General features: G+C 45.3%; 1 protein-coding gene across 1 annotated transcript in view; it reads left to right on the forward strand.

Moving 5' to 3' along the window:
* Window positions 1-26,910, forward strand: part of LOC112124026 (microtubule-associated tumor suppressor candidate 2) — a 304,990-nt gene that overhangs the window by 181,708 nt on the left and 96,372 nt on the right. Inside the window, exons 5-6 of the mRNA XM_026653527.1 lie at window positions 8,114-8,212; window positions 21,400-21,611. Of these exons, the coding sequence (XP_026509312.1) occupies window positions 8,114-8,212; window positions 21,400-21,611 (311 nt within the window). The remainder of the gene's footprint in view (window positions 1-8,113; window positions 8,213-21,399; window positions 21,612-26,910) is intronic.

The raw sequence follows: 26,910 nt of genomic DNA on the forward strand, positions 1-26,910 counted from the left end.
CCTAACTTCTTCAGACACATCCAGGGGGTCCCATGTTTCAGTCCAGTTCCCCCAAACAACCTCCCACTTCTCTCTTAAAAGGGTCCCTTTTAACATTGCCAGAATGGTGGTGTTTTGTGTCTGAGGACCTTTTCTTGTTCTGATCAAAATCAGTTTTGCAGGTTTGCTGGAGGTGGAGGCAAAAAGTTCTGACAAAAAACTAAACGTTCTGACATTGTCCCTTAACAAAGCTTAAGTGTTTGCTAAGGAGTAGTTATCTTGAGATATTTTTCCTTCCTATTTTTCCAGACAGACTCTTGTTGTATTAAACCAATATAGTCATACAGAAAACAATCCAATAACAAGTCCAACATACAATATTCATAAATTATTACAGAGTAGCTCCAAATCTGTCACATAGGGCAACCGTTCTATTCTGAGGGTACGTCTTCACTACCCGCCGGATCGGCAGGTAGTAATCGATCCCCGAATGCGCTCCCCGTTGACTCTGGAACTCCACCAGAGCGAGAGGCAGAAGCGGAGTCGATGGGGGAGCCGAAGCTATTCTCGTAGCTGAAGTTGCGTATCTTAGATCGATTTCCCCCCCCCTCCCCCAGTGTAGACCAGCCCTGAGTTACAATACTGTTAATCTGGAATAATTTCACTGGCTTAACTACAAAGTTACACTGGTATAACTAAGAGCAGAATTTAGCTCAGTCTCTGTGTTTGCTGTGACAGGAGTGCTCTATAAAAGAGAGATGTCTGTCTGTATGTAAATGGTTAATTTACAAAGTGCCAGAATGGCACTAAAGGATATGCAGCATAGTTCCTGGTTTTGTAGGACTAATAAACTGCTTGTGCACTGCAAATGTCCTCTTGTGTGTAGCTCATTTCATGCAGCTCTTAAGATGTGGTGAAGGGAAGGTGGTGTGTCAAAAAACAGGGCATATCATGGGACCCAACTTGTAACTCTAACTACAGCTTTGAATATTATGAAAACTCTGTTAATCCAACAAGAATTTACCTGCAGGATTTTAATCCTAATATAAGATTACCAAACTCTACTGTCCTCTCCCCGTGTGCAGCACACAGACTTGCATGAAGCAAAATGGAATAGGGTCTCAGATGTGGGACTAGTCACTGAAACTGATAATTACAAAATGTTTTTAAATTGTACCAACAGTGGCTTTGTTTTCTGCTTCAGATATCCTGCAGGGTACACAGCGCAATGTAATTGTTCTATTTGTCATTTCTCTAGCAGACATATGAATGTACACATCAACGATGTGGAAGTTCATAATGTGAACATTTTTTATCCTCTATCAGAAACCATTTTTGTGTTCCCTTTGTTTGCATTGTATTTCCAATAGCTGTTATACAGTCTGAGAACTACAATTTAAAAAAACTGCAAGTACTAAAAATAAAAAAGGCAAACAAATGGGAAATGTATTTGAATGGTTGGCTTTTAGCTTTTGTTTTCTCGTTCTTCATAACTTACGCACGTAAAGAGCTTTTTATCATTGACTGAGTAGAATATTGTGTGTCTATGACTGTCACATGGCAGGGAAAGCGGGAGAGCAATGTCTGCACAGTACTGTTCTCAGGGTGATTTTTCATTGTACTGTATGTTGATCGGTGGAACTGGAGATGGACGGCCCATCTTCCATGGAGGGACTATTATTGAGGGGACACCAGCAGAAAAGGAAACACAGGGCATTAGGCTGGAAGCAACTCAGCCATATGGACAGGGCACCGCACAGGGGTTAATATCATTTTACTGATTCAACTTAAGATGCATTCGGCTTTATGCTTTGTGAATGAAACAATCATGGTGGGTAGAGGCGATAACTCTAGGCTTCGGTGGTCACATAAGCTTCCAAGAGGGAAAGCAGTTCCTGGATACAAGATCTACCCTCTCTGACTGGGAAGCCTTGAGGACTGAAGAGCTTTTAAGAACCAGCTGTTGAAAAACTGCAGGTTGGAGGAGGAAATAATAAAGGCCATGTTACTTCCTCCTCCTTAAAAATTAACGGAAGGGGGAAAGCTAATACAGAGTTTCCATGGCTTCCTAGCCAATGAAATTCCCAACGCATCACTGTCAGTGGAGGGGCAGGGTGAGTGGCTGCACGGGGAGGCGTGGAACCCGCAGAGCCAGCGTTGGGTTGGTGAGTGGGCACATGCTGGGCTGCCAGTGCACTAGAACCATATGCTGGCTCAGCCTCGTGGGCAGCAAAGATAATGGCATGGACCCTTTGGCACCTGGAGCTGCCAGATCACGTCTTGCACTGATTTGGTTGGCATTAATTTACACTTGCTATCATGGCATCAGCTAGTCTGAGGGAAGCCTCTTCCTCCTTCCACCACTCTTCCCATTCCCTGGCAGACCTGTAGATCTTCAAATTCGCTGAGGAGCTATGCTGGGCACAGAGGAGCCTGCCTCATAGGCTCAGCTCTGTTTCGTCACAAAGTGTGAATCTGAATGTAGTTTAAATCGAACACGTGAAACTGTATTAGATCCCATGCACTGCTCGGTCCATGTGGCTGAGTTACTTCCAGCCTAACTCCCTGCCTTCTCTCTTCCACTGCTGTCGCCTCAGTAACAGTCCCTCCAGGGAACATTGGCCCTCCAGCTCCACTGATCAGGATACATCTTTCCTATTTTACAAAAATTTTAATATAAACATAAAAACGAAATACACACCCAGACTCCTGCCCCTGTGTATCTTCAGCCAGAAGTTGCAGGCAGGTAGTCATGTTGGAGTCTCATCTTTACCACAGACTCAGCTGATTACAGTCTTTGAGATAGTTTGGTCTCCTCAACAGGCAACCACACTGGGATAGACCTATCCCTATCTCCCTGTCACCTGTCTCCGAGTCTACCAAACTGTCTCTGGCATCTCCTCCCTCCATGTGGGGCTGGCCACTCGCTGGGTCTCTGTGTGTCTATTCTGTGACGATCTCAGTATCTCCACAGGCTCTCTCTGGGTGTTGTGTCTGCTTGACTCACAAGTGCCTCTTGTTCCTTTGGATCACTTGTCCCCCTTTTGTATGATCTGGGTGTCACTGTGCCCCTCACAACTCCTTTAGTTCACTCCTTCTGGTGTCTCTCTAATGACTGGATCCTCACAGGAGTGCCTGGCTCAAGGGCCAGTAGGTCCTTGGCTGACCCGTCATACTCTAGTGCCTACTTTCTCTGATTGTTGGCCATCTCCTCTTAGCGGTATCACCATCCTTCTGACTGCAACAGGTGTCTCTTCATTGGTTAGCAGGGCTTTGATCCTCTGTCCCTTTGTCCCATCTGTGCCTGTGCTGGACTGGTTTGGCACCCCTGGAATGGGATATTCCTGTGGTCCAAGAATGCTAACAAGGGGTCAGAACCAGAAGAAACAGCTTTGATTAACCGTCTCTTAGCTGTTTTCACAGCTGATTCCACTTTACCAATACTTTGCAGTATGCTGTGGAGGAGGCGTGGTAGTCAAACTCCCATTTGCATGCAAAATCCATGAATTCTTCTGAGGCAAACTGGGGTCCGTTTTCAGTGAGTACAGTGTCTGGAATGCCGTAACTCACAAAGTGGGCCTTCAGTTTGCCAGTCACTGACTTGCTTCTTGTATCAGGCAGAACATGGACCTCCAAAACCTTTGAATAATAGCCCACTATAATTAAGTACTGCTTTTTCATGTTAGGTAAATAAGTCTGTTCCCATCTTTTGCCATGGTTGGGTGGGCAGCTCATGTGGTAAGAGTCTCTTTCTGCTGGTGCCTATGACACGGCTGGCAGATGTCATACTCTTCTATCAAGGAGTGGAATTGTGTATTCATTCCAGGCCAGTAAACACTAACTTGAGCCCATCTAAGAACCTGCCAATGCCCAGCTGTGAGGCAGGTATTTTTTGCATGACATCCTTATGTAATGAGTCAGGAACAACAGCTCTCTGTCCTCTAAATATGATTCCATCCTGCACACTCAGCTCCTTCTTGTAGTGGCTTTTGCCTTCTGGCCTCTCTGCTGGTATCACTGGCTTGACTGACTTAGTTGGATGGCCGTAGCCTCTTTGATTTCCATCAGCTTTGCTGTTGAAACTGGGAGATTGAATCTATTAATATGCTGGACTGTATCCTTATCCCTTTCCCCCAACTGGCTGATGCTGGGTATATATGTCCTGCTAAGGGTGTCAGCTAACACCAGTAATCATCCTGGATAATATCTATTCTCTAACTGGTAGTGCTGGAGATGCATCAACACGTGCTGCAATCTCTTTGGAGTCGTAAGAAGAGGCTTTGCCATGACTGTCTCTAGGGGGTTGTGGTCTTATTGCAGCACTGTTATTGAGTGACCACAGGTGTACTGATAGAATCACTCCACTCCAAAAACCCAGAAGCTCTTTTTCCATTTAAGTGTACCCCTGTTCAGTTTCTGACAAGGCTCTATTGGCATATGCGACCGGCTTGTGATGAATTAAACAAACCCTGCACCAGCCTGGGAAGGGAACAAACCCTGCACAAGCCTGGGAAGGGAACAGGCAGTTGAGCTCCCCAGCTCCCAAGGAGAGGGCTGACAGCCAAAAGGAGAACACAGATCCCCTGGGCTAAGAAGGGGAAAGAGACTGAGATTTGTACTAGCAGGGCCGGCTCTGGCTTTTTTGCCGCCCCAGGCAAAACACCCCCCGGCGCCCGGGGGGGGGGGGGCGGGGGGGGGAGGGCAGCCACAGTGCTGGGGGGAGGGCGGCGAGCCCAGCCGTGGCCCCACTCTCCCCGGCGGCTGGAGCGCCGTGCCGCTCCCCTTCAGGTGCCGCCCCAAGCACAAGCTTGGTGGGCTGGTGCCTGGAGCCGGCCCTGTGTACTAGAGACCCAGAGGACTCTGGGATGGACTGGGATACCGCCAGCACTGTCTGAAGTAAGAGAGGCCAATATCCTCATAGACTTTAAGCTCAGAAGGGACCATCGTGATCATCTAGTCTGACCTCCTGCACATTGCAGGCCACCAAACCTCAAGATGAAGCTGCCTACAGGTTTTCTTTCTTTTCCTTTATGCTTTTATTTAACCTCGTTTGCTGACTGGGGGAAACTGAGAGGGGAAAAAACACTGAGAAGGTCTCAGCCAGAGGGTTGAGCAGTGACCTCACTAGACTCATACACTCTGCAGTGTCCACCGGGATGGGGGCAACTGGACCTGCACACGTGTGCTCCCCCGTATCTCATGAAGGGGGTGCTTTGCCATGGATAGATTTATGACATGGCTGTTTGCGGAAAAAGCACTACATCCAGCCTTTTCTCTGATGTACCACACAGGAGTGTCCGTGGCTCTCCTGACTGGTAGTATTACAAGACAGGGGCATCTGTATTCATTTATTTCAACGTGTCAAATGCTTGCTGTTGGGGACCTGTCCAGTCCTACTCAACATCCTGCCTTGTGAGCTGACATATGGGTTCTGTTGCTGCAGCCAATTGTGGACAGAACTTGGACATAACATTTATCGTTCCTATGAAGCACTGTATCCCTTTCACGTCTGCTGGAGTTGGCATGTCTCTGACTGCCTTGATCTTATTGGGATCTGCTTTCAGTCCCTCTGCTGTGAGCAGATGTCCAGTGTGTGTCACTGGATACTGTTTCAGTTGCGTTCTTTTTTTTCTAGGTTGAGTTTTATGTTCTTGTCCCTACATCGCTGTAGAAAACCTTGTAGTTTTCTGTCATGGTCTCGTTCAGCTTCTGTATCATTGCTCCCTTCACCTGTAATGAGGATATCATTTGCAATTACTTTCACCCCAGCCAATCTTTGGGCGAGTCTTCTCTGGTACACCTCTGGTATTGGGCATATGCCCAGCAGCATTTGCAGCCATCTGTAGCGACCAAATGGTGTTGCAAAGGTTATAAGCATGGTGGACTCTTAATCCAGGCTTATGTACCAAAACCCATTCCCTCACATCACAGACCATAAAAATTCTGGCTTTGGAAAGTTCTGGTAAGATGTCGTCAATTGTGGGCTGTGGATAGTGGACTTCCCCTTTTGCTTCTTGCACTGCAGCTATACAATTCTGATGCTGCAGCCATATCAGATCCATGTCTTGTATGGCTGTAAGAGGAGTCTGTAGTGCTTACCATCCACCACCACAAATTGCAGTTGGTGTGGTCTGTGTTTTTTGGGGTTAGTTACTAGGAGATCATAATTTCCTGTGCGCTGCATTATGCTCTCATTGTACGTTATTTGAGTGCACCAGCTCATGTAATAGGAGTGTTTGAGCCAATTCACCCTGAGGAATCACATTGCAGGAGGCCCTACTATCCAGCTGAAATCGCATAGGGCGTTTTCCTGTTAACATTGTTGCATGCATGGAGGTTGGTATTGTCTCTTGTTGCTTTCCTGTCATGACAGCCTGAATCTGATATGCTCTTGGACTCAAGGAGAATAAAGCTGACATCTGACATGCCATCCCCCTCTGGTACAGATCTGACTGAATCTTTCTGGGACTTTCCTCTGCTCATGCACAAACTACTAAAGTGGTTCAAATTGCCACATTCCTTGCAATGCTGTCCTAGTGCGGGGCACTTCTCCTTTACCTGCTCATGTTGTCTCCCATAGTACATGCAGATCTCACTGCCTGTACTTCTGGGGATGTTGTGCCTCCTCATGCTTTCATCCTTTCTCTCAAGGCATCCATTGCATGCCCCATGGCTTAGCACCTAATGTGAGATTGTCTTCCTGGAGCAGCTGCTACTGCACATGGTGATCCCAAGCGCCACAGACTGTCCTGTCCCAAATCAAGGAGTCTGTCAAGTCCCCAAAATTGCATGTAGCAGCTAGTGTGTGTAAGGCTGCAGCATAGGGGTCTATCCCCTCCACTTTATATTGGTCGCCAGTGAAAAACCTGTGCCGCTCCACGGTTTTGTTCTACTTTGGGGAGTACTCATTCCCCAGGGCTCCAAGGAGTTCTGTGATGCTTGAGGCAGTGGCGAGCTGCAGATTTTTCTGCCTTGGTACCCAGTAAGGTAAGGTAACAGTTTTACTTCTGTGCTGGTGTCCTCCTGCATGGCCAGATCCGTGTACCGCTCAAACTCCTCCATCCACTGGGTCCATCCCTGGGCTAGGTTTGTGTCTTCCAAATCCAGGGCTCCGGGCGCCTTCAGACACAGTTCCATGGCTCACGCTGCCAGCTGCTGCACTGCAGAGAACTCACAGCTCAGATGCTGCCGCCATGTTTCACTCACAAAGCGTGACGCTGAATGCAGTTTAAATTGAACACGTGAAACTTTATTAAACCCTGGGGGCTCTGTGTACCTATGGCTGAGTTGCTTCCATCCTAACTGCCCCGTGTTCCCAGTTCCACTGGTTCCCCTCAATAACAGTCCCTCCAGGGAACATGAGCTCTCTGATTCCAGTTCCACTGATCATGATACTGGCTTTGCTCTTAGCTCCGCTTTGGAGCTCATTTTGTGCAGTTCACATGGCATAACAGTGCATTCCATAGCAGGGCCCAATTCATACTCTGATCGGAGGCTCTTTATTTCAAACCTGTGTTTGTATTTGAAATTTTTTCCCAGTAGTCTGATCAATAACAAGGGAAACTTTAGTTTAGAGATGGCCTTGAGCTTTCAGGAGAGAGCGCCACTGTGCACCAAGGTGCCCAGCTAGATGAGTGAGACAACCGTGTGCTCACCCTGTCAGGACTCAGAAAGTAAATGCCTGTTGGTAAGAATAGGTAAAAGCATCTCACAAATAACATGGTGCTGTAAACCAGAATAGACATCAGGTGCCAGATTTTTTAAGGATGTATGTGTGCATGAGTGATGTACACCGCGTGCAGAAGGCCAGAGGATCTGCATAGTGTGCATGACCTTGTGCTGGCCCTCATTAGTGTGGTGAATTTCACCCCTATTTGCATGTGCAGAGTTCCATATTTGCAGAGGCGCACGGTCAGTTAAGTGTCTAACTGGCCATGTGCTCACTGAAATACCCAGTTGGCACACAGCATCCTGATATCTTCATGCATGCAAAGGCATATGCAAAGCTTTCAATATCTGGCCCCAAAGTAATATTGAAAAAATATTTGTGTTTTGCCATGCTGTTACACTTTTTAGAGGCATGCTTCTGTGTGATGGCAAATCAAGTAAAGATTGGGTTTCTTTTTTAAAGCAGGTTTGAAGAAAGAAGTACAAAAAGATCAAGATGCAAATAAACCCACAGTGTCATCCCCTAAGAGATTAGCGGTATCAGCCACCAAGCTCCATTCACCAGGTATTTATAAACCGCCGGAGCACTCTTTTGAGGGAAGATTTAAACTTGTCGAATTTGCAGCTCTTGTTAATAGACAAACATCTGAAACCCACTGTTGTTAAAAGAAGATCGGTTGTGTCCAAGTCTCATTAATCAGGCAATGAGTGCAGGAGGTTTCATCATAGCAAAGCATGAAGTGAACAGTCTTATGTTCTCCCTGGTAGTAAAGTAAAACCATCTGTCTTCCAAAACAGAGTCATTGCTGTTCAATGTTTAAGGGTACAAGGATCATTTTAAAAAATCTTTATTATTTTTACATTTTAAAAAAAAGAAAACAAATATAGTGACCGAAAACCTCATGTAATACAATCACCAACAGTAACAGTACACCACTTGATATCTAAGGTCACTGATGTGCAGAAGTGTTACATTTCCTAGGTTATTTCTGTAGATAACTGGGAAAGAGATGATCTTTAGAAATAACCTTCAGACAGCTATGGCAACACTGTCAACTTAAAAATTAATGTTGTAAACAAACACATTTCTTTACTAGTGTTACCAATAAAACCTTAGATTCTTTATAGCTAAAATATTTTTAAAAAATCCAGAGTACTTCTTACTAATTATGCTCTTTGGGCCAGATTTACACATGTATTTAGGCACCTAAAGAGGCACATAGGTGCCGTAAATCTATCCCTTTGGGCCTGAGACAAACACCACTGAAATCATGAGCCCATTGACTTCAGTGGGCTTTGGATCAGGCCCTTTGACTTTTCAGGTCAGACCTTTAAAATCACTGAAGTTAGTTTCACTTTCAGCTTCTCAGTGTTACCGTATTTGGGTTAAGAAGAGTTCAAGGAGAACATTATGTTTTATAACTCTAAATTAATAAACAAAAGAGCATGTATCCCTTCTTCAGATGCCTGGGTTAAAAGATGAGCATTCAAGCTGTTTTGGATCATGTGGAGTCAGGGAGTGAGTTCTAAAGGGAAGGGCATCTTCATGAAGAAAGCCAGGCCAGCAGCCCCCTCTTATTTATACCAAGGGGGCTCCAGTTTAAGCACCTTGCTGGTTGCAGCTGTGGCACCATGGCAGAGGGAGAGCTGGTTAAAAACAATTGTTTCCGTTAGAATTGTAAAAGAAATCACAGGAACATTTCTGTTGGCTTTGTACAGCTGCCGGGTTTTACAGAGGCCTACATTTCCAAAAATGACTAATCATTTTCAATGCCTTAATTTTTGGGTGCCCAGCTTGAAACAGCTTAAAGGGCCTTGATTTGCATAAAGGGCTGAGCATTTGCCCTCTGATGATCTGGTCCTTTTAGAGTGTCTCAGATTGGGGGCCTCCAAAATGAATGTACCCTAAAATCATCAGTCACTTTTGAAAATTTGGGCCTAAATCAAAATCTAAATGAAGTCTAAGTTTCTTCAGTGGCCCTATGCTTTCTTTAAACAAAAATCATAAAATAAAATAAAATACATAATGACAAAGGAAAATTGTACTGCAAGTAAAGTAGTTTTCTATGACAGCATTCTGAAAACTTGCCAAACTATTCAAATTAGCTAGGTAATGTGCTGTGGAAAATTGCTATTCATAGTATAACACGTTTATTTTCCTTCTATTATTGTACTATTCAAATACACCACCCCACACCCCACACCCCACCCCCGACTGTTGTTTTTTGGCTGTCACATAAACCCCTATTGCTGCCACAGAAGGAGGGATTATCTGGTTTGTTTTAGCAATGGATATGACCTTCAGAGTTTGGATCAATATCTGGATCTGGATTTCCCCAAAGCTCTTGTGAGAGTGTTTTTTAAGAGTTCAACATTTCTGGACCTATCTGATCTATCACTATAAACCTGATCCTGCAATTTGATCTGTGGAGGACTTTGCACAGACACAGGGGTCCACCCACATGAATGTGACTGAAGGATTAGAGCCCTTGTCTCTATTTTAGTCATTTCTAATGTGCCTATCACTGTGGTAGCTAACATTGTCCAATTTGCTTATTATCAGCCTCCTCAAAATTACTTCTTCACTTTCTTTATCTAAATCCTGGAAACTAGAGACAAAAATGTATTAGCTCATGTACCATATCTAAATCTTCATGGATTGTATTAAATATCACTAGGTATTTGTTACAATATTTTATTTCAAACAGTTAATTAGAAAAAAAATGCTAAAAATTTTGAAGCTATCAATGATTCCAAATGATTTCCGAGTACAGTGGGTGTGGTCCTGCTTTTCCACAGCACCCCATATTCTAATTGACAAGTGGAAGCAGGATCAGGGCCAGCATCGTCGGTGTATTTCCCATCCTGTGCAGAGCAACAGAACAGAAACACCAGTGGGCAGCAAAAGTTTAGTGAGCTGCTTTTCAAACCCAGAGGAACTGAGAAGTTCAGATTTATCCCTGAGGAAAATATCAGTTTAATTTACAAGGACAACTTCTGCCATTGACAAGGACAACTTAGAGATGCACACTTCAAATGTTAGAAGGCAGGGGAAATCTAGAATGGAATTAAACAATTTGATAGTTTGTGTTAATTTAATCTTGACTGATTTCAAGGTGATTTTTTTTCTCTTTGCGTTTATGACTTTTGTTGCATCACCATCACCATGGTGTCTAAGCAGTGAAAGACTTTTGTATCAAAAAGACAGACAAACACTTACGGTGGTTATTAAATATTTTGTATTGTGGTAGCATCTACAGGCCCAGTCAGGAAGGAGCTCCATTATGTTAGGTGCCGTACAGTCGTACAGGAAGACACTTCCCTTTACTGAAGTCAGTCTAAATAGAGAAGACAAATAGTAGTGAGGGAAATGGGACCAAATGATGAGTGTCATAGTTGAGCCTGACTGAGAAGTGATCATCTATTTTACTGTTAGAGAGTTTTCTGTAGCACTATAGTATTTAAGTGCTGCATCATAATTAGGGCCCTACCAAATTCATGTCATGAAAAATGCCTCATGGACCATGAAATCTGATCTCCCCCACGAAATCTGGCTATTGTAGGGGAGGGGGGATTCTACCATGCACCGAGCTCCAGCTGCTAGTTCCAGACAGGCTGGGGAGGGATGGGACTTCCTCTTCCCCTGCCAGGGTTGCTCCCGGGGGGTCAGATCACCTCCAGGAACTTTCCTGGCTGCAGGAAGCTCCACGGCTGCTGGCTGGGAGCCCAGCTTTGAAGGCAGTGCAGCCACAGAGCTTCCTGTAGCCAGGAGGAGGTTCCCAGAGGTGGGTCTGACTGGCCCCGGGAGCGGCCCCTGCAGGGGAAGAGGAAATTCCGGCCCTCCCCATAGAATCATAGACTATCAGGCATAGGCGTGCGCAGCCCATTTCATTAGGGTGTGCACCCAGGGAGCCCCACCCTGCCCTAGTTCCGCCCCCACCCGCCCCCATCCACTCCCTCCTACTTCCCGTCCCCGACTTCCCCCCTCAGAACCCCCAACCCCCCTGCTCCTTGTCCCCTGACTACCCCCTCCTGGGACCCCTGCCCCTAACTGCCCCCCAGGATCCCACCCCCTACCTAAGCCTCCCTGTTCCTTGTCCCCTGACTGCCCCCCAGGACCCTACCCCCTACCTGTCCCCTGACTGCCCCGACAATTATCCACACCCCCGCCCCCAGACATACCCCCAGGACTTCCACGCCTATCCAAACACTCCCCACCCCCTGACAGGACCCCCAGAACTCCCAACCCATACAACCCCTCTGCTCCCTGCCTCCCCAACCCCTCTCCACACTCCTGCCTCCTGACAGCCCCTCCCAGAATTCCTGACTCATCCCACCCCCCCCAGCTCCTTGTCCCCTGACCACTCCCTCCAGAGACCCCCCCCACTAACTGCCCCCCCAGGACCCTCCTTGCTCCCTGTCCCCTGACCCCTATCCACCCCCTGCCCCCTGAGAGACCCCAGGACTCCCATGCCCCATCCAATCCCCCCTGCTCCCTGACTGCCCCCTCCAGAGACCCCCCGCCCCTAACCACCACCCCCTGGGATCCCACCCCCATCCAACCCACCCTGTCCCCTGACTGCCCCCACCCCTTATCCAACCCCCCGGCCCTGTACCCCTTACCATGAGATGAGGCTCCTAGCCTCCTCGCAGAGCCAAACACTGCCCCGCAGGAGTGCGCAGCCCTGCCCCTAGAGCGCTGCGTGCGCGGCGGCATGGCTCCAGGGGAGGGGGAAAGGTGGGGGAGGGGCCGGTGGCTTGCTGCGCTCAGCCGAGCATTCCAGCCCGGGAGCGCGGACCCCCCCAGCTTGCCGCACCGGCAGAGTGGAGCCATTTGCCCACCCCTGCAATAGGGTGTGCCTGGGCACACAGGGCACGCCCCATGCGCACGCCTATGCTATCACGGTTGGAAGGGATCTCAGGAGGTCATCCAGTCCAACCCCCTGCTCAAAGCAGGACCAATCCCCAACTAAATCATCCCAGCCAGGGCTTTGTCAAGCCTGACCTTAAAAACCTCTAAGGAAGGAGATTCCACCACCTCCCTAGGTAACCCATTCCAGTGCTTCACCACCCTCCTAGTGAAAAAGTATTTCCTAATATCCAACCTAAACCTCCCCCACTGCAACTTGAGACCATTACTCCTTGTTCTGTCATCTGGTACCACTGAGAACAGTCTAGATCCATCCTCTTTGGAACCCCCTTTCAAGTAGTTGAAAGCAGTAAAGCAGTTATCAAATCCCCCCTCATTCTTCTCTTCTGCAGACGAAACAATCCCAGTTCCCTCAGCCTCTCCTCATAAGTCATGTGTTCCAGCCCCCTAATCATTTTTGTTGCCCTCTGCTGGACTCTTTCCAATTTTTCCACATCCTTCTTGTAGTGTGGGGCCCAAAACTGGACACAGTACTCCAGATGAGGCCTCACCAATGTTGAATAGACGGAAATGATCACGTCCCTCTATCTGCTGGCAATGCCCCTACTTATGCAGCCCAAAATGCCGTTAGCCTTCTTGGCAACAAGGGCACACTGTTGACTCATATCCAACTTCTCGTCCACTGTAACCCCTAGGTCCTTTTCTGCAGAACTGCTGCCTAGCCATTCGGTCCCTAGTCTGTAGCAATGCATGGGATTCTTCCGTCCTAAGTGTAGGACTCTGCACTTATCCTTGTTGAACCTCATCAGATTTCTTTTGGCCCAATCCTCTAATTTGTCTAGGTCCCTCTGTATCCTATCCCTACCCTCCAGCGTATCTACCACTCTTCCCAGTTTAGTGTCATCTGCAAACTTGCTGAGGGTGCAGTTCACGCCAACAAAACCGGCCGCAGGACCGACTCTTGGGGCACTCTGCATGATACCGGCTGCCAACTAGACATGGAGCCGTTAATCACTACCCGTTGAGGCTGACGATCTAGCCAGCTTTCTATCCACCTTATAGTCCATTCATCCAGCCCATACTTCTTTAACTTGCCGGCAAGAATACTGTGGGAGACCATATCAAAAGCTTTGCTAAAGTCAAGGAATAACACATCCACTGCTTTCCCCTCATCCACAGGACCAGTTATCTCCTCATAGAAGGCAATTAGGTTAGTCAGGCATGACTTGCTCTTGGTGAATCCATGTTGACTGTTCCTCATCACTTTCCTCTCGTCTAAGTGCTTCAGAATTGATTCCTTGAGGACCTGCTCCATGATTTTTCCAGGGACTGAGGTGAGGCTGACTGGCCTGTAGTTCCCCAGATCCTTCTCCTTCCCTTTTTTAAAGATGGGCACTGCATTAGCCTTTTTTCAGTCTTCCAGGACCTCCCCCGATCACCATGAGTTTTCAAAGATAATGGCCAATGGCTCTGCAATCACACCCGCCAACTCTTTTAGCACCCTCGGATGCAGCACATCCGGCCCCATGGGACTTGTGCTCATCCAGCTTTTCTAAATAGTCCCGAACCACTTCTTTCTCCACAGAGGGCTGGTCACCTCCTCCCCATGCTGTGCTGCCCAGTGCAGCAGTCTGGGAGCTGACCTTGTTTGTGAAGACAGAGGCAAAAAAAGCATTGAGTGCATTAGCTTTTTCTACATCCTCTGTCACTAGGTTACCTCCCTCATTCAGTAAGGGGCCCACACTTTCCTTGACTTTCTTCTTGTTGATAATGTACCTGAAAAAACCCTTCTTGTTACTCTTAACATCTCTTGCTAGCTGCAACTCCAAGTGTGATTTGGCCTTCCTGATTTCACTCCTGCATGCCTGAGCAATATTTTTATACTCCTCCCTGGTCATCTGTCCAATTTTCCACCTCTTGTAAGCTTCTTTTTTGTGTTTAAGATCAGCAAGGATTTCACTGTTAAGCCAAGCTGGTCGCCTGCCATAATTACTATTCTTTCTACACATCAGGATGGTTTGTTCCTGCAACCTCAATAAGGATTCTTTAAAATACAGCCAGCTCTCCTGGACTCCTTTCCCCCTCATGTTATTCTCCCAGGGGATCCTGCCCATCAGTTCCCTGAGGGAGTCAAAGTCTGCTTTTCTGAAGTCCAGGGTCCGTATTCTGCTGCTCTCCTTTCTTCCTTGTGTCAGGATCCTGAACTCGACCATCTCATGGTCACTGCCTCCCAGGTTCCCATCCACTTTTGCTTCCCCTACTAATTCTTCCCGGTTTGTGAGCAGCAGGTCAAGAAGAGCTCTGTCTCTAGTTGGTTCCTCCAGCACTTGCACCAGGAAATTGTCTCCTACACTTTCCAAAAACTTCCTGGATTGTCTGTGCACTGCTATATTGCTCTCCCAGCAGATATCAGGGTGATTGAGGTCTCCCATGAGAACCAGGCCCTGCGATCTATTAACTTCTGTTAGTTGCCGGAAGAAAGCCTCGTCCACCTCATCCCCCTGGTCTGGTGATCTGTAGCAGACTCCCACCACGACATCACCCTTGTTGCTCACACTTCTAAACTTAATCCAGAGACTCTCAGGTTTTTCTTCAGTTTCATACCAGAGCTCTGAGCAGTCATGCTGCTCTCTTACATACAGTGCAACTCCCCCACCTTTTCTGTCCTGCCTGTCCTTCCTGAACAGTTTATATCCATCCATGACAGTACTCCAGTCATGTGAATTATCCCACCAAGTCTCTGTTATTCCAATCACATCACTCCCCAGCCCCACCGGACTAGCAGCTGGTGCACTAGTGCACAGTAGAAGGCCCTACTGGGGTGCCCCCAGCACTGCCCCGGCTCCGGGCCCAGTGCTTGGGAGTTAAAGGAACCTTGGGCTGGCTGTGGGCAGGACCATGGTGCCCTCCGGACCATGGAGCCCCTGGGCATTGCCCACCTGTAAGGCCAACCCTGCCCCCCCCAAAGTGATGACCTCCCCATACCCTGAGACCCTCACTTCTGTGCTGCTGCTGGCAGTGGAACTGACTTTAGAGCTGGGTGCCCGGCCAGTAGCTGCTGCGGTTCAGCTGCCCAGCTCTGAAGGCAGCACCCCTGCCAGCAACAGTGCAGAAGTAAGGGTGGCAATCCTGCGATCCCCCCCCTACAACTCCATTTTGGGTTTGGACCCCCCCACAGTTACAATACCATGAAATTTCAGATGTAAACATCTGAAACTGTGAAATTGACTATTTTAAAAATCCTATGACCATGAAATTGACCAAAATAGACTGTGAATTTCATAGGGCCCTAATCATAATGTACTCAATTATGAAATGTTGCAAAATCTGGCCTCCTTTGCAGCCACATGTTGTGGACACAATTAATCATGAATGCTGGTTTTTGTTTTTTTGTTTTTGTAGCTGTCATTTAAGTCATTTGCAATTCTAAGAACCTGACTGCACACTCAAATAGGGTACTTAAGCATTTACAATATCTGAATCGTACCTGCAAATACTTGTGGGTCCCAAAATGTCAATGCTGGCCCATTAAACTGTGTAATGTCACTGGTGTGTAGACTGGTTGTCCTACAAAAATTACAGGTATTTTCTGTTGCCATATTGCCAGAAATGAGGTCAGTGAATTCCCTGAGAATTGAAGTTCATGCAGCATTTGTGTTAAAATTCTGTTTGTTCTTCTTGGCAGTTGTGTGAAATGTAAGCTCACTCATTTGTAACATCAGTTCAGAGTTCTGCATCGCTGTATGAGAGAGCTATTTATTCCTTTGTGATTGAGTTAGATTTGTCTTTTCAATGTAATAGCTACAGAAATAAGGATTCTTTTCTGTCACACTTAGTGGTGAAGGATAGTTGGAGATGAATGTCCCATTTTTATTTTTACATTTGGCAGGGCCATGTAATCTCCTTCCCTTTTCAGCCTTCCCTCACAAACGCATATTCCCTTTTTAGCTTTCCCTTTCACGAATACACACACCCTTCTTCACCTTTCCCTTCCATCCACACTCACGGCATGCACATGTGCGCACACACAGAAGTCTCTCTCTTCACCTCTGCCTTCCTCTAACACACACACACACACACACACACACACACACACACACTCATTTTGGGTATGGTACATAGGCCAAGTCTATCCTCTACTGGAGCACCTGTTAACAAGGCATCTGACACTTTTCTTCTCTCCCTGTTGCTGAATATAGCCCCTGGGACTAAGGTTCTGGAACCAGTGAGGAAAGTTCAACCAATGAGACCCAAGGAGAGATTTAAACTAAATAAGCCTGTAGGAGCTAAAATGTTCCAGCACAGTGCGCAGGAGGGAGCTAAAAAATATAAAGAGATCAGAGATGAAGATGGAAGACAGTGTTAAAATCCATGCAAGGTGTTGCCCAGTAGAACACAAAGTGTTTGGTGAGGAAGCTTCTTAATAAAAATATGAAGCCAGTGCAAATTTCCAAAGTGATGAAGCCAACACCTCAGGAACATCACCTTTCCTCGTTTCTTCAGTGTGACTGAGTAATAACACCTAGGGAAATGATATATGCTAGTCAAGTATCAGAGCAGGATTTGGAATATGACCATATCTTACGGAGCATATAAAGTGGCTCCAGTATGACTGACAGTTTAGACAGAGGCGGAGGCTAGGGACTATCAGGTCAACATACACACAATAAGGCCCTATCTGCTCTATAACTATTAACAAGTCTTACAACCCAATAAAAAGATGTAGTGTAGACAAGACTTACTTTTGTCCGTGGAATTTCATTAAAGCCATGGACTGTCTAGGGTTTTAACATGTTTATTGGGACACAGAAGTCCCAGCCATTGTACATTGTAAATTGTAACTGTTTTGCAACTGGGTTCCTGCCTGGACTCTGTTATAGCTGTAGATGGGATCTAAAAAATGGTTTATGTATATTCAAAACCAGTGAACCCCAGCAGGGTTTTGTTTTCAGGGAGAGACAACTCAAACCCACAGCAGTCCGATTTGTGGAATGGTGGTAGAAACTTTCTCCAGTGTAAAGTCTCCGGAGGGCAGACTAGCCATAGCTCAGAAAAATGCATCAATGTTTTCAAAAGGCTCAAAGCAGACCTGAACCCATGACAAGCCAGTGGTGCTCTAACCCCCACCTGCAGCTTGCTGGTTATGAGTTTTGCCCAGGGCTGCTGTCACTGTGGCTGACTCCCTTAGCACTTCCCATAGCGACAGCATCAGGAAGCTGCTAATGTTGCACAGGGATAATAGAAACTTCCATAAGCACTATATTTCCAAGTTGATGTTTTTTATATAGACCTGAAAAGTAATTCCTGTGGGTTCTGGTGAGTCAGTCAATCAATGGAGAGTTAATTATAACTTCAGGAGGTGGAAGTTTTAAGTTCTGCTCTAAAAAGTAACTGTAAAAATAGCATATTGGGGGTTCTGTATGGCTTGTGTCTCAGTGACTCCAGAGCAGCTTTTCAAACTGCCAATCCTGCAAACTCATCCTCAGCACTGCTAGTCAGACTAGTTTATGTCTTCCTCACACATCATCACCAGGTGTAAAAGTTCTACAGCTGAACAGGCTATCAGTGATGGCTATGCAATCTTATTTTCTTTATACTGCTTCCTCAGTGACACACGTGCAACTCCGTTGTCCTCAGTTGGGTTGCACAACTGTAAGTGATTGGTCCTGTAATTGGAATTTGTTCACATATCTGTTGATGAGGCACAAAAATGAATAGAATCCAGCTTGCTGTCGATTGGCTGCACTGGCATAGCAGGGTTAACAGGAGCACAACTCTCTGGCAAAATACAGTCAGTGTTGCAGCCCTTGGGGGTTGTGAGTGTCACTAAATGCTCGTGAAATTTAGAGCAGCCCCAAAGCTGCTCTAAATTGCACCAAAGGCTGAATTGGCCATCACCCTGTTCAGAGGAGGAGCAGAAAGGTGAAGTAAAGCTACCTTTAGGTACACCAATCAATTCTCTAGCACACTTGAGGTTTGGGTCCTCTGTCTCCATTCCTGTGCTTAGTCCACTGGATCCCTGTTTCCATAGACTCATAGACTCATAGACTTTAAGGTCAGAAGGGACCAATATGGTCATCTAGTCTGACCTCCCGCATGATGCAGACCACAAAAGCTGACCCCCCCACTTTCCCTTAACTCTGCTGTTGAAGTCTCCAGATCGTGATCTAAAGACTTCAAGTTGCAGAGAATCTTCCAGCTTGCGACCCCTGCCCTATGCTGCAGAGGAAGGCGAAAAACCTCCAGGGCCACTGCCAATCTACCCTGGAGGAAAATTCCTTCCCGACCCCAAATATGGCGATCAGCAGAACCCCGAGCATACAGGCAAGATTCTCTAGCCAGACCCTCATTTTACCAGTGATGGCTGTTATTGCCTAATTGACTAAAATCATGTTATCCCATCAAACCATTCCCTCCATAAACTTATCTAGCCTAATCTTGAAGCCAGAGAGGTCTTTCACCCCCACCGTTTCCCTCGGAAGGCTGTTCCAAAATTTCACCCCTCTGACGGTTAGAAACCTTCGTCTAATTTCAAGCCTAAATTTCCCCACGGCCAGTTTATATCCATTCGTTCTCGTGTCCACATTAGCACTGAGCTGAAATAATTCCTCTCCCTCCCTGGTATTTATCCCTTTGATATATTTAAAGAGAGCAATCATATCCCCCCTCAGCCTTCTTTTGGTTAGGCTAAACAAACCAAGCTCCTCGAGTCTCCTTTCATAGGAAAGGTTTTCCATTCCTCGGATCATCCTAGTGGCCCTTCTCTGTACCTGTTCCAGTTTGAGTTTATCCTTTTTAAACATAGGAGACCAGAACTGCACACAGTACTCCAAGTGAGGTCTCACCAGCGCCTTGTATAACGGAAGCAGCACCTCCCTGTCCCTACTAGAAATACCTCGCCTTATGCATCCCAAGATCGCATTAGCCTTTTTCACAGCCATGTCGCATTGCCGACTCATAGTCATCCTGCGATCAACCAGGACTCCGAGGTCCTTCTCCTCCTCCGTCACTTCCAACCTATGCGTCCCTAGCTTATAACTGAAATTCTTGTTAGTCATCCCTAAATGCATCACCTTACACTTCTCACTATTAAATCTCATCCTATTATTATTACTCCAATTAACAAGGTCATCCAAGTCTCCCTGCAGAATATCCCGATCCTTCTCCGAGTTGGCAATACCTCCCAACTTTGTGTCATCCGCAAACTTTATCAGCCCACTTCTACATTCGGTTCCGAGGTCAGTAATGAATAGATTAAATAAAATCGGACCCAAAACCGAACCTTGAGGAACCCCACTGGTGACCGCCCTCCAATCTGACAGTTCACCTTTCAGTACTACCCGCTGCAGTCTCCCCTTTAACCAGTTCCTTATCCACCTCTGGATTTTCCTATCGATCCCCATCTTTTCCAATTTAACCAATAATTCCTCATGCGGTACCGTATCAAACGCTTTACTAAAATCGAGGTATATTAGATCCACCGCATTTCCTTTATCTAGAAGGTCTGTTACTTTCTCAAAGAAGGAGATCAGGTTGGTTTGGCACGACCTGCCTTTCGTAAACCCATGTTGTAATTTGTCCCAATTGCCATTCACCTCAAGGTCCTTAACTACTTTCTCCTTCAAAATTTTTTCCAAGACCTTGCATACTACAGAAGTTAAACTAACAGGCCTGTAGTTACCCGGGTCACTTTTTTTCCCCTTCTTGAAAATAGGGACCACATTAGCTATTCTCCAGTCCAACGGTACCACCCCCGAGTTTACAGATTCATTAAAAATTATCGCCAAGGGGCTCGCAATTTCTCGCGCCAGTTCCTTCAATATTCTAGGATGAAGATCATCCGGTCCGCCCGATTTAGTCCCGTTTAGCTGGTCAAGTTTGGCTTCCACCTCTGATACTGTAATGTCAATCCCCCCTCCTTTATTCCCCTCTGTCCATGAATTCATTCTTTTAAAGGCAGAATCTCTTCCTGTGCCTCCTCCCCCTTTTCCAATCTCTAGCTACATGCACCCTGAATCAGAATTCAGAAAGCCACTGACCTGTGAGTTTGATTACCTGTGTGCCAGATAGCATAGAAAGTACAGTATTCAGAGAAGAAGACTACCTTAAATCCATACTCACAAAACAGTTTCACAACAAGTGAGCAAACATACATGACAATCACCCTAATTCTTGTTTAGCTTTCCTAGAAGGATATGACATTTTTCTGACAGACCATGCCTTTCCTGTTGATTCTGTGCCCGTCTTAGCTTGTATGTAACTGGAGAAGGTACAGAATACTAAGAAGGGGCACAGGTTTGTTAATGAGAGGAGGACCATTGGGCCCAGTCCTGCAGTGACACCTCCTGCGAGGTGCTGAATGCCCTCAACTATCATTGCATCAGTGGGAGCTCAAGGTGCTCACCACCACACAGGACACACTTAGGGTATGTCTGCACTGCCAGCTGACTCGGGCTTGCGGGGCTTGGACTAAGGGGCTGTTTAACTGTGGTGTAGATGTTCAGGCTTGGGCTGGAAGCTGGGCTCTAGGATCCTGCAAGGGGGGAGGGTCCAGTACTTGGACTCCAGCCTGAGCATCTACACCGCTGTTAAAGGGCCCCTTAGCCCAAGCCCCACAAGCCCATGTGAGCTGGCATGGACCAGCTGTGGGTGTCTAATTGCAGTATAGATGCACCCTTAACTTCTTGAAGGATCAATCCCAAAGGAGTAACTTGTGCTTTGATGTGCCTGCACTTTTTACAAGTAAAATCACTGGAAAGCTTGTGTGAATGCAGCAGGCTATTTTTTTAGTAGAGTTCCAGGGGCCTTCAAAGCATGAGAGGTTGTGTCACTGCATATAGAGTAACTGATTATGGTTTTGGTTTTTTTATTTCATCTTGTAGGACACCCTAAACAAAGGGCAGCTGTTCCAAGGAATGGATTTTCCACCAAGGCAGATCTGCAGACTCGAGAGACTGAACGGCAGTTCATCCAGCAGCTGAAGGAAAAGTGTGACAAGCAGTCCAGGCAATTCAGCTGTATTCAAGAGGAACTTAAAAGAGCCAGTCGTGGCTTCGAGGTCTTCGCTATAACAACACAGCATTTCTTTTGTAAGGTAAGTGCACCCCATTAGAAAGCATTTGTGAGGGTGTTTAATGCTGTGTCTGAATGCTAGTCATCTACACGAGCTACTCATTACTCCAGCCCCATTTTAACTCTGCTCTTAGGAGCCAAGTGTATAATTTCATTGTAACGGTTGCTATGAGAAGGGTATTATAATTAGATACCACGTAGCTGGGAATCGAAGATCGGTGCATTGAGATAGAGGAGAGTGCTGTAACTGATGCCTTTGTAATGAAGGTGGAGGGGATTTAGAACGGATTTAAGGATATAAGACGTGCAGAAATAAAAGGTGCCAGCCATCTGTACATTAGCGCTGGAATGGACAACTTCACTAAAATTGTGACAGCTGCAACAAAGGTGCAAACTGGTCATAGACTTAATCTTTCAAAGTGTGGCAGAGGGAGGAAAAGAGACTTTCCTACTATACCTGTGCACTCCCCATTTACCACAGGCTGGGTAATACTGACTTGTCATCCAAATTACAGTGATCACTCTTATAAATCTGTCAATTCCCTTAGATACATGAAATAACGATGCCTCAGTATTTGCAGTATCCCTTATAGCAGGAACAGACTAATTATAAAATCATATCTGTTTACCAAATGCAGGACAACATTGGGAAGGCTTAAAGAGAAACCACGGTATTCTTGAAGGATTTTAATTATCACTTGCCTCAAAAGCCGCTTGCTCTAGGATATGAGGCCAGATTCACCAGTCTGTTCTGTTTGCTTTGTACCCCTCCAGGTGAAGCCGGGTTTGTGACTGCTTTGTGTTGCTGGAGCAGTGCAAAACAGACAGTGATCTCAGTGGATCTGGCCTGGGATTTCTGTAACATCCCAGAACTGTCAGCAGGGCCCGCTCTAGACACCAGCGTTCCAAGCATGTGCTTGGGGCGGCACTTCTCAAAGGGCAGCATTCCGGGTTTTTTTGTTTGTTTGTTGTTGTTTTTTGCTTCGGCGGCAGCACTCCGGCTTTTATTTATTTATTTATTTATTTATTTTTTTGCTTGGGGCGGCAAAAAACCTGGAGCCGGCCCTGAGTGTCAGTTTGTCTCTAAGTTTGGAACAGCCAATACTATACTTTTGGCACTGAGTGGGGGGAAAAAGAGCCCAGCTTTAAACCTTCTAAAACAATTCAGAAACGCTTTACATGCTTTTTTATGTTTGGTTTGTGGTTTTGATGGGGCAGGAGAGAGCTGCCTTTGAGGTGGCACCAGAAGCTCTGCCTTGTTCCCAAGTAGGAGTTGATCTAGCAGGCTGGCTGGGGAGTCTGAATGAGGGGAAAAGAAATTGTGTGACAGGAGGATTTTATGAAACACTAAATATTTAAAATATTTTTCTGAGGGTTTCTTTTTCCTTTATCTTTTTTTTCCAGTCTTGAGACTTCAGGGCATTTTTGAAGCTCTTTTCTGAGCTGACTGTGGAGTGTCCTTGATTAAAAGCAGAGGGAAATACAAAAGAGTGCAGCAGTGCCTGCATAGCTTTGTCTATGTTCTATCTACTGGAGAGGGATTTCTCTTCTTGTGCATCATTCACAACTTGCTACAGGGATTCTACAAAATATGGGTGCATGTATAGTAGCAGACAAAGAGAGAGAATATATATTTATGCTGTTGCTTTTATGCTGTTGTGTTAGAAATCAGGTAGATGGGCAACAGATCTAATTTTCTGTGCATGGCAACTTCATGAACAGCATTAGTAACAGAGCTACAAAGCCACCTGGACACAACTATTAATTTGTTCTATTATGGAAGTGTGGTATTGGAAGGGAGCTGTAGCATGGCTCGGGATTTGGTTAAAACTTGTTTAGGTCCCATCCACAGTGCAAGGTGGAACAGTTTTGAAATTGTTTTCCCATTAAAATAATTTAGGGTAACATTTTTAAAGCAGCTAAGTTACTTTGACGCATAGACACCTACGACTCATTGAATTTCAATGGGACTTAGACTTTTAAGTCAGTTAGAATCTTTTGAAAATGTGACCTTTGGGTGTTTTTCTGTGCTTGGTCTCTATTCCAAGGTGATTTTTTGTTGTTGTTGAAAGTTTGAGCAAAATCAGTCCTGCTGCTTTTGAGTGAGGGAAGTGTGAAAACAAAACAAAACCCTTTTCACGTTAAAAAAAGTATATTGTGACTGGTTTTGTTGGTTTAAAAGATGGCTACAGGCAAAATGGTTGAGAGTTGAGTTAAATTTCAATTTGGCAGGGGAATAGTCCTCATTAAGGAGAGAGACATGGCTTTGTTCCTGAAGAATTTAGTTTTAATTTGTACAAGCGATGAGTGCTTGAAAATTTCATGCTCTGCATGCATGGTGATGTCCTGCTAAGCTCGCAGAGGGCCTGATCCATCACCCATTGAAATTATTGGGAATCTAAATGTGCATGTAAGGAACAATGTACTGTATACAAGTAAAATGTTAACTTTTCTGCTGTGCCTCAGAGTTGCTCCCACCTGGTTCAGATAAATGTCCAGATTTTGGGGAAAATCCAGGATCTTATAAAAAATTCTCTCCCCTCTCCCTACTGTTGCTCTATTCTCAGACAAAATGCTCCCTTGGGTTGAGGAATATACAAAGGCCTGGGAGCCAGTTCCTGAATTCCAGTCTCACCTCTTTCACGAACAAACCTTCTATAGGGCTTGACTGTGCACCTGTTACTCAAGTTGAGTAGTAGTCACCATTGGGAGTAGTCCCATTAATTTCAATGGTACTAACTGCACAATTGCTGCTGTTAAGGCTAGATGCTGCAGTTTGCACACAGCCCTGCATTGGGGATGGTATAGAACTGCATCACCTCACGGGTGGGAAGCACCAGTATAGATCATGTGCGAGGAGGCATCCTACAAGTTCCCCAAGGCGCTAGTCCTATCCTACAGGACAGTAGACAGGACAGGGCCATGGTCACTTGCTCCCTATCTTTCGGTAATTTGCTCACTGAAGGGATGAGCAGTCCCTGCTTATGGTGATGGCTATTGTGATTAAGCCTTTGTGCAGCCATGCAAAGGAAGAGGCAAGGTTTCTTGCTTGCTTTCACACTAACATTTGTGCAGATCTGGCCCTTACCAAGGTAAAGATCTCCCTCAGACAAAAACCATAGAGTTAATTTAGTTACATGGCAGTATTCTATTTCTCCTTTAGATAAAGGCTGTATTGCAGTATGTACACCCACAGGGACAGAGTTAAGGTTACATGTGCAACCTTAACTTTGGTATGTCCTAGCTTTTAAGTGACTAACCTTGCAACTTTAAAGTTGCATGAGCTTTTTCCATTTAATTTATACTAATATGCCTCGGCAGCCATTCTGAGAGAAATGTGACCATTCAGTAATATCTCAGAACTAATGTTCCTTTCTCCTCCTCCACTGAAAATATTCTTAAAAAAAAAAAAAGGATTAAGAACTGATGTAAAACTAATAAGTACCAAGGAATTTGAAGCACATAGTAATGCTTACTATATACTCATCAAATTGCAACTAAAACAGACCACCACCTTGTTATCTAGAAGGATAGATAATCAAATGCGGCGCTGACTCAGACAGAGAGCAAAGGAAAATGAAAGCAGTGGTTCTTACACAGGCCATTAGCCAGTTATGAAGGGTAATGATTGCTATGCCTGTGGACAGCTGTATTTTAATTAATTATTAGTTAGCAGATTAATTAGCTATGGTCAAATTTTGCCCTCAGATATATATGCATAACTCCTATTGACTTCAGTGGGAATTTTAAACTTATCTGAAACAGGACAGTTCTTGCTTAATGTTTCATATTCATAATGCTTAATTCTATCCTCAGCTTATGTGCTGAGGATGCCAGCTGTGATGGTGTATTACGTGCAGTGAAGAAACTGTCCACGGGGAATTGAACTAAGATCATCAAGTCATTTCACACAATACAATATAAACAGCATTCGGTGACTTTGGTCACTACTGACCTCCACCAGCTAGATTAGCCTGATAATCAATGGCATTTCTGGCCCAGTTTCAAGCCCTGTGTTAAATAAAGCCAAAGGATTTTCTTGTGTTGCAGTTTGCCTGTTAGAAGTGGCAATAGTGCCATCTACAGGAGAGTAGCCCCAAGTGACATGTTTTGGAAAGAATCCCTTATTTAAATAAAGAGTAGACGAACTATATCTAAATATTTCTATCGTATTTATAGATAGCTTTTTCTGCTGAACACTAGCATGGCCACACCACCCCAGTGCATTGGGCTACTCTGTGATAATGGCATCACTTCCTCTTCTGCCAGTTCCAGCTTAGATGTAAGTTTGAAAAACAGTGAAGATACCTTGTTAACAAGCTCCTGATTCTTTGGGTAAATGAGGAGTTTATGTAAGTAGGTACAGAGCTTCCCAACCTTTCTCAAAGAAAATTGTTGCAAGAAATTGCTCTTTATATAAAGTGTAGGGATGTTATTATTGGAACATCCATTTCACTGAGGAGCGGACATTTCTTTGTATTCCAGTTAGGAACAAAACATGAACATTTTGAAATTGACTAAAAGAAAGTTCCAAAAAAAGTTCCATTTCATTTCAATTATGACTTTTAAAAATTGAACATTCTGTCATAATGTATACTATAATACAAAATAAAACCTTGCTAAACAAAGAGTCATTTTGAAAAGAAAAATCTAAGTGTTTTGGAACTTTTACCCCCCCCAAAAATTTCAGCAAAATCAATATGATTTCATGAAGCATTTCAATTTCAGCAGAACCGCATTCTCTGATGGAAAATGGGTCCATTAAAGATTTTCCAGCCAGCTCTAATTATTATTATTTATTTATACATTGTCATAAATATTAATGGAGCTTTACAGAGAAAGCTTTATACCTAAGGAGGGATATGTGTGCATTTGCAGTCCCCTAGGTGTTCCTTGTAGTGCTGACAGGGAAATACAGGGATACTGCAAATACTAAGGTAACCAGATCAAAGGCAAAACTGGTATATTAATAAGGGTGGCCATTGTGTGAGTGTATATATAAAATACTTCATTTATCAATCTTTGAATCAGATAAGTAGTCATAGACAGGAAACTTTTGCTGTGTCCAGAGAAATATAACAAAGCCAAGGAAAGTGACCCCAGTGGCCTAATGGATAAGGCATTGGCCTCCTAAGCCAGAGATTGTGGGCCCAAGTCCCATATGGGGTGAACAGCTACATTCTTTATGGAGGAGGGATAGCCCAGTGGTTTGAACATTGGCCTGCTAAAGCCAGGGTTGTGAGTTCAATCCTTCAGGAGGCCATTTAGAGATCTGGGGCAAAAATCTGTCTGGGGATTGGTCCTGCTCTGAGTAGGGGGGG

The sequence above is a fragment of the Terrapene carolina genome, unplaced genomic scaffold (assembly GCF_002925995.2).
Source record: "Terrapene carolina triunguis isolate 2854851 unplaced genomic scaffold, T_m_triunguis-2.0 Scaffold139, whole genome shotgun sequence".
Taxonomy (NCBI): Eukaryota; Metazoa; Chordata; order Testudines; family Emydidae; genus Terrapene; species Terrapene triunguis.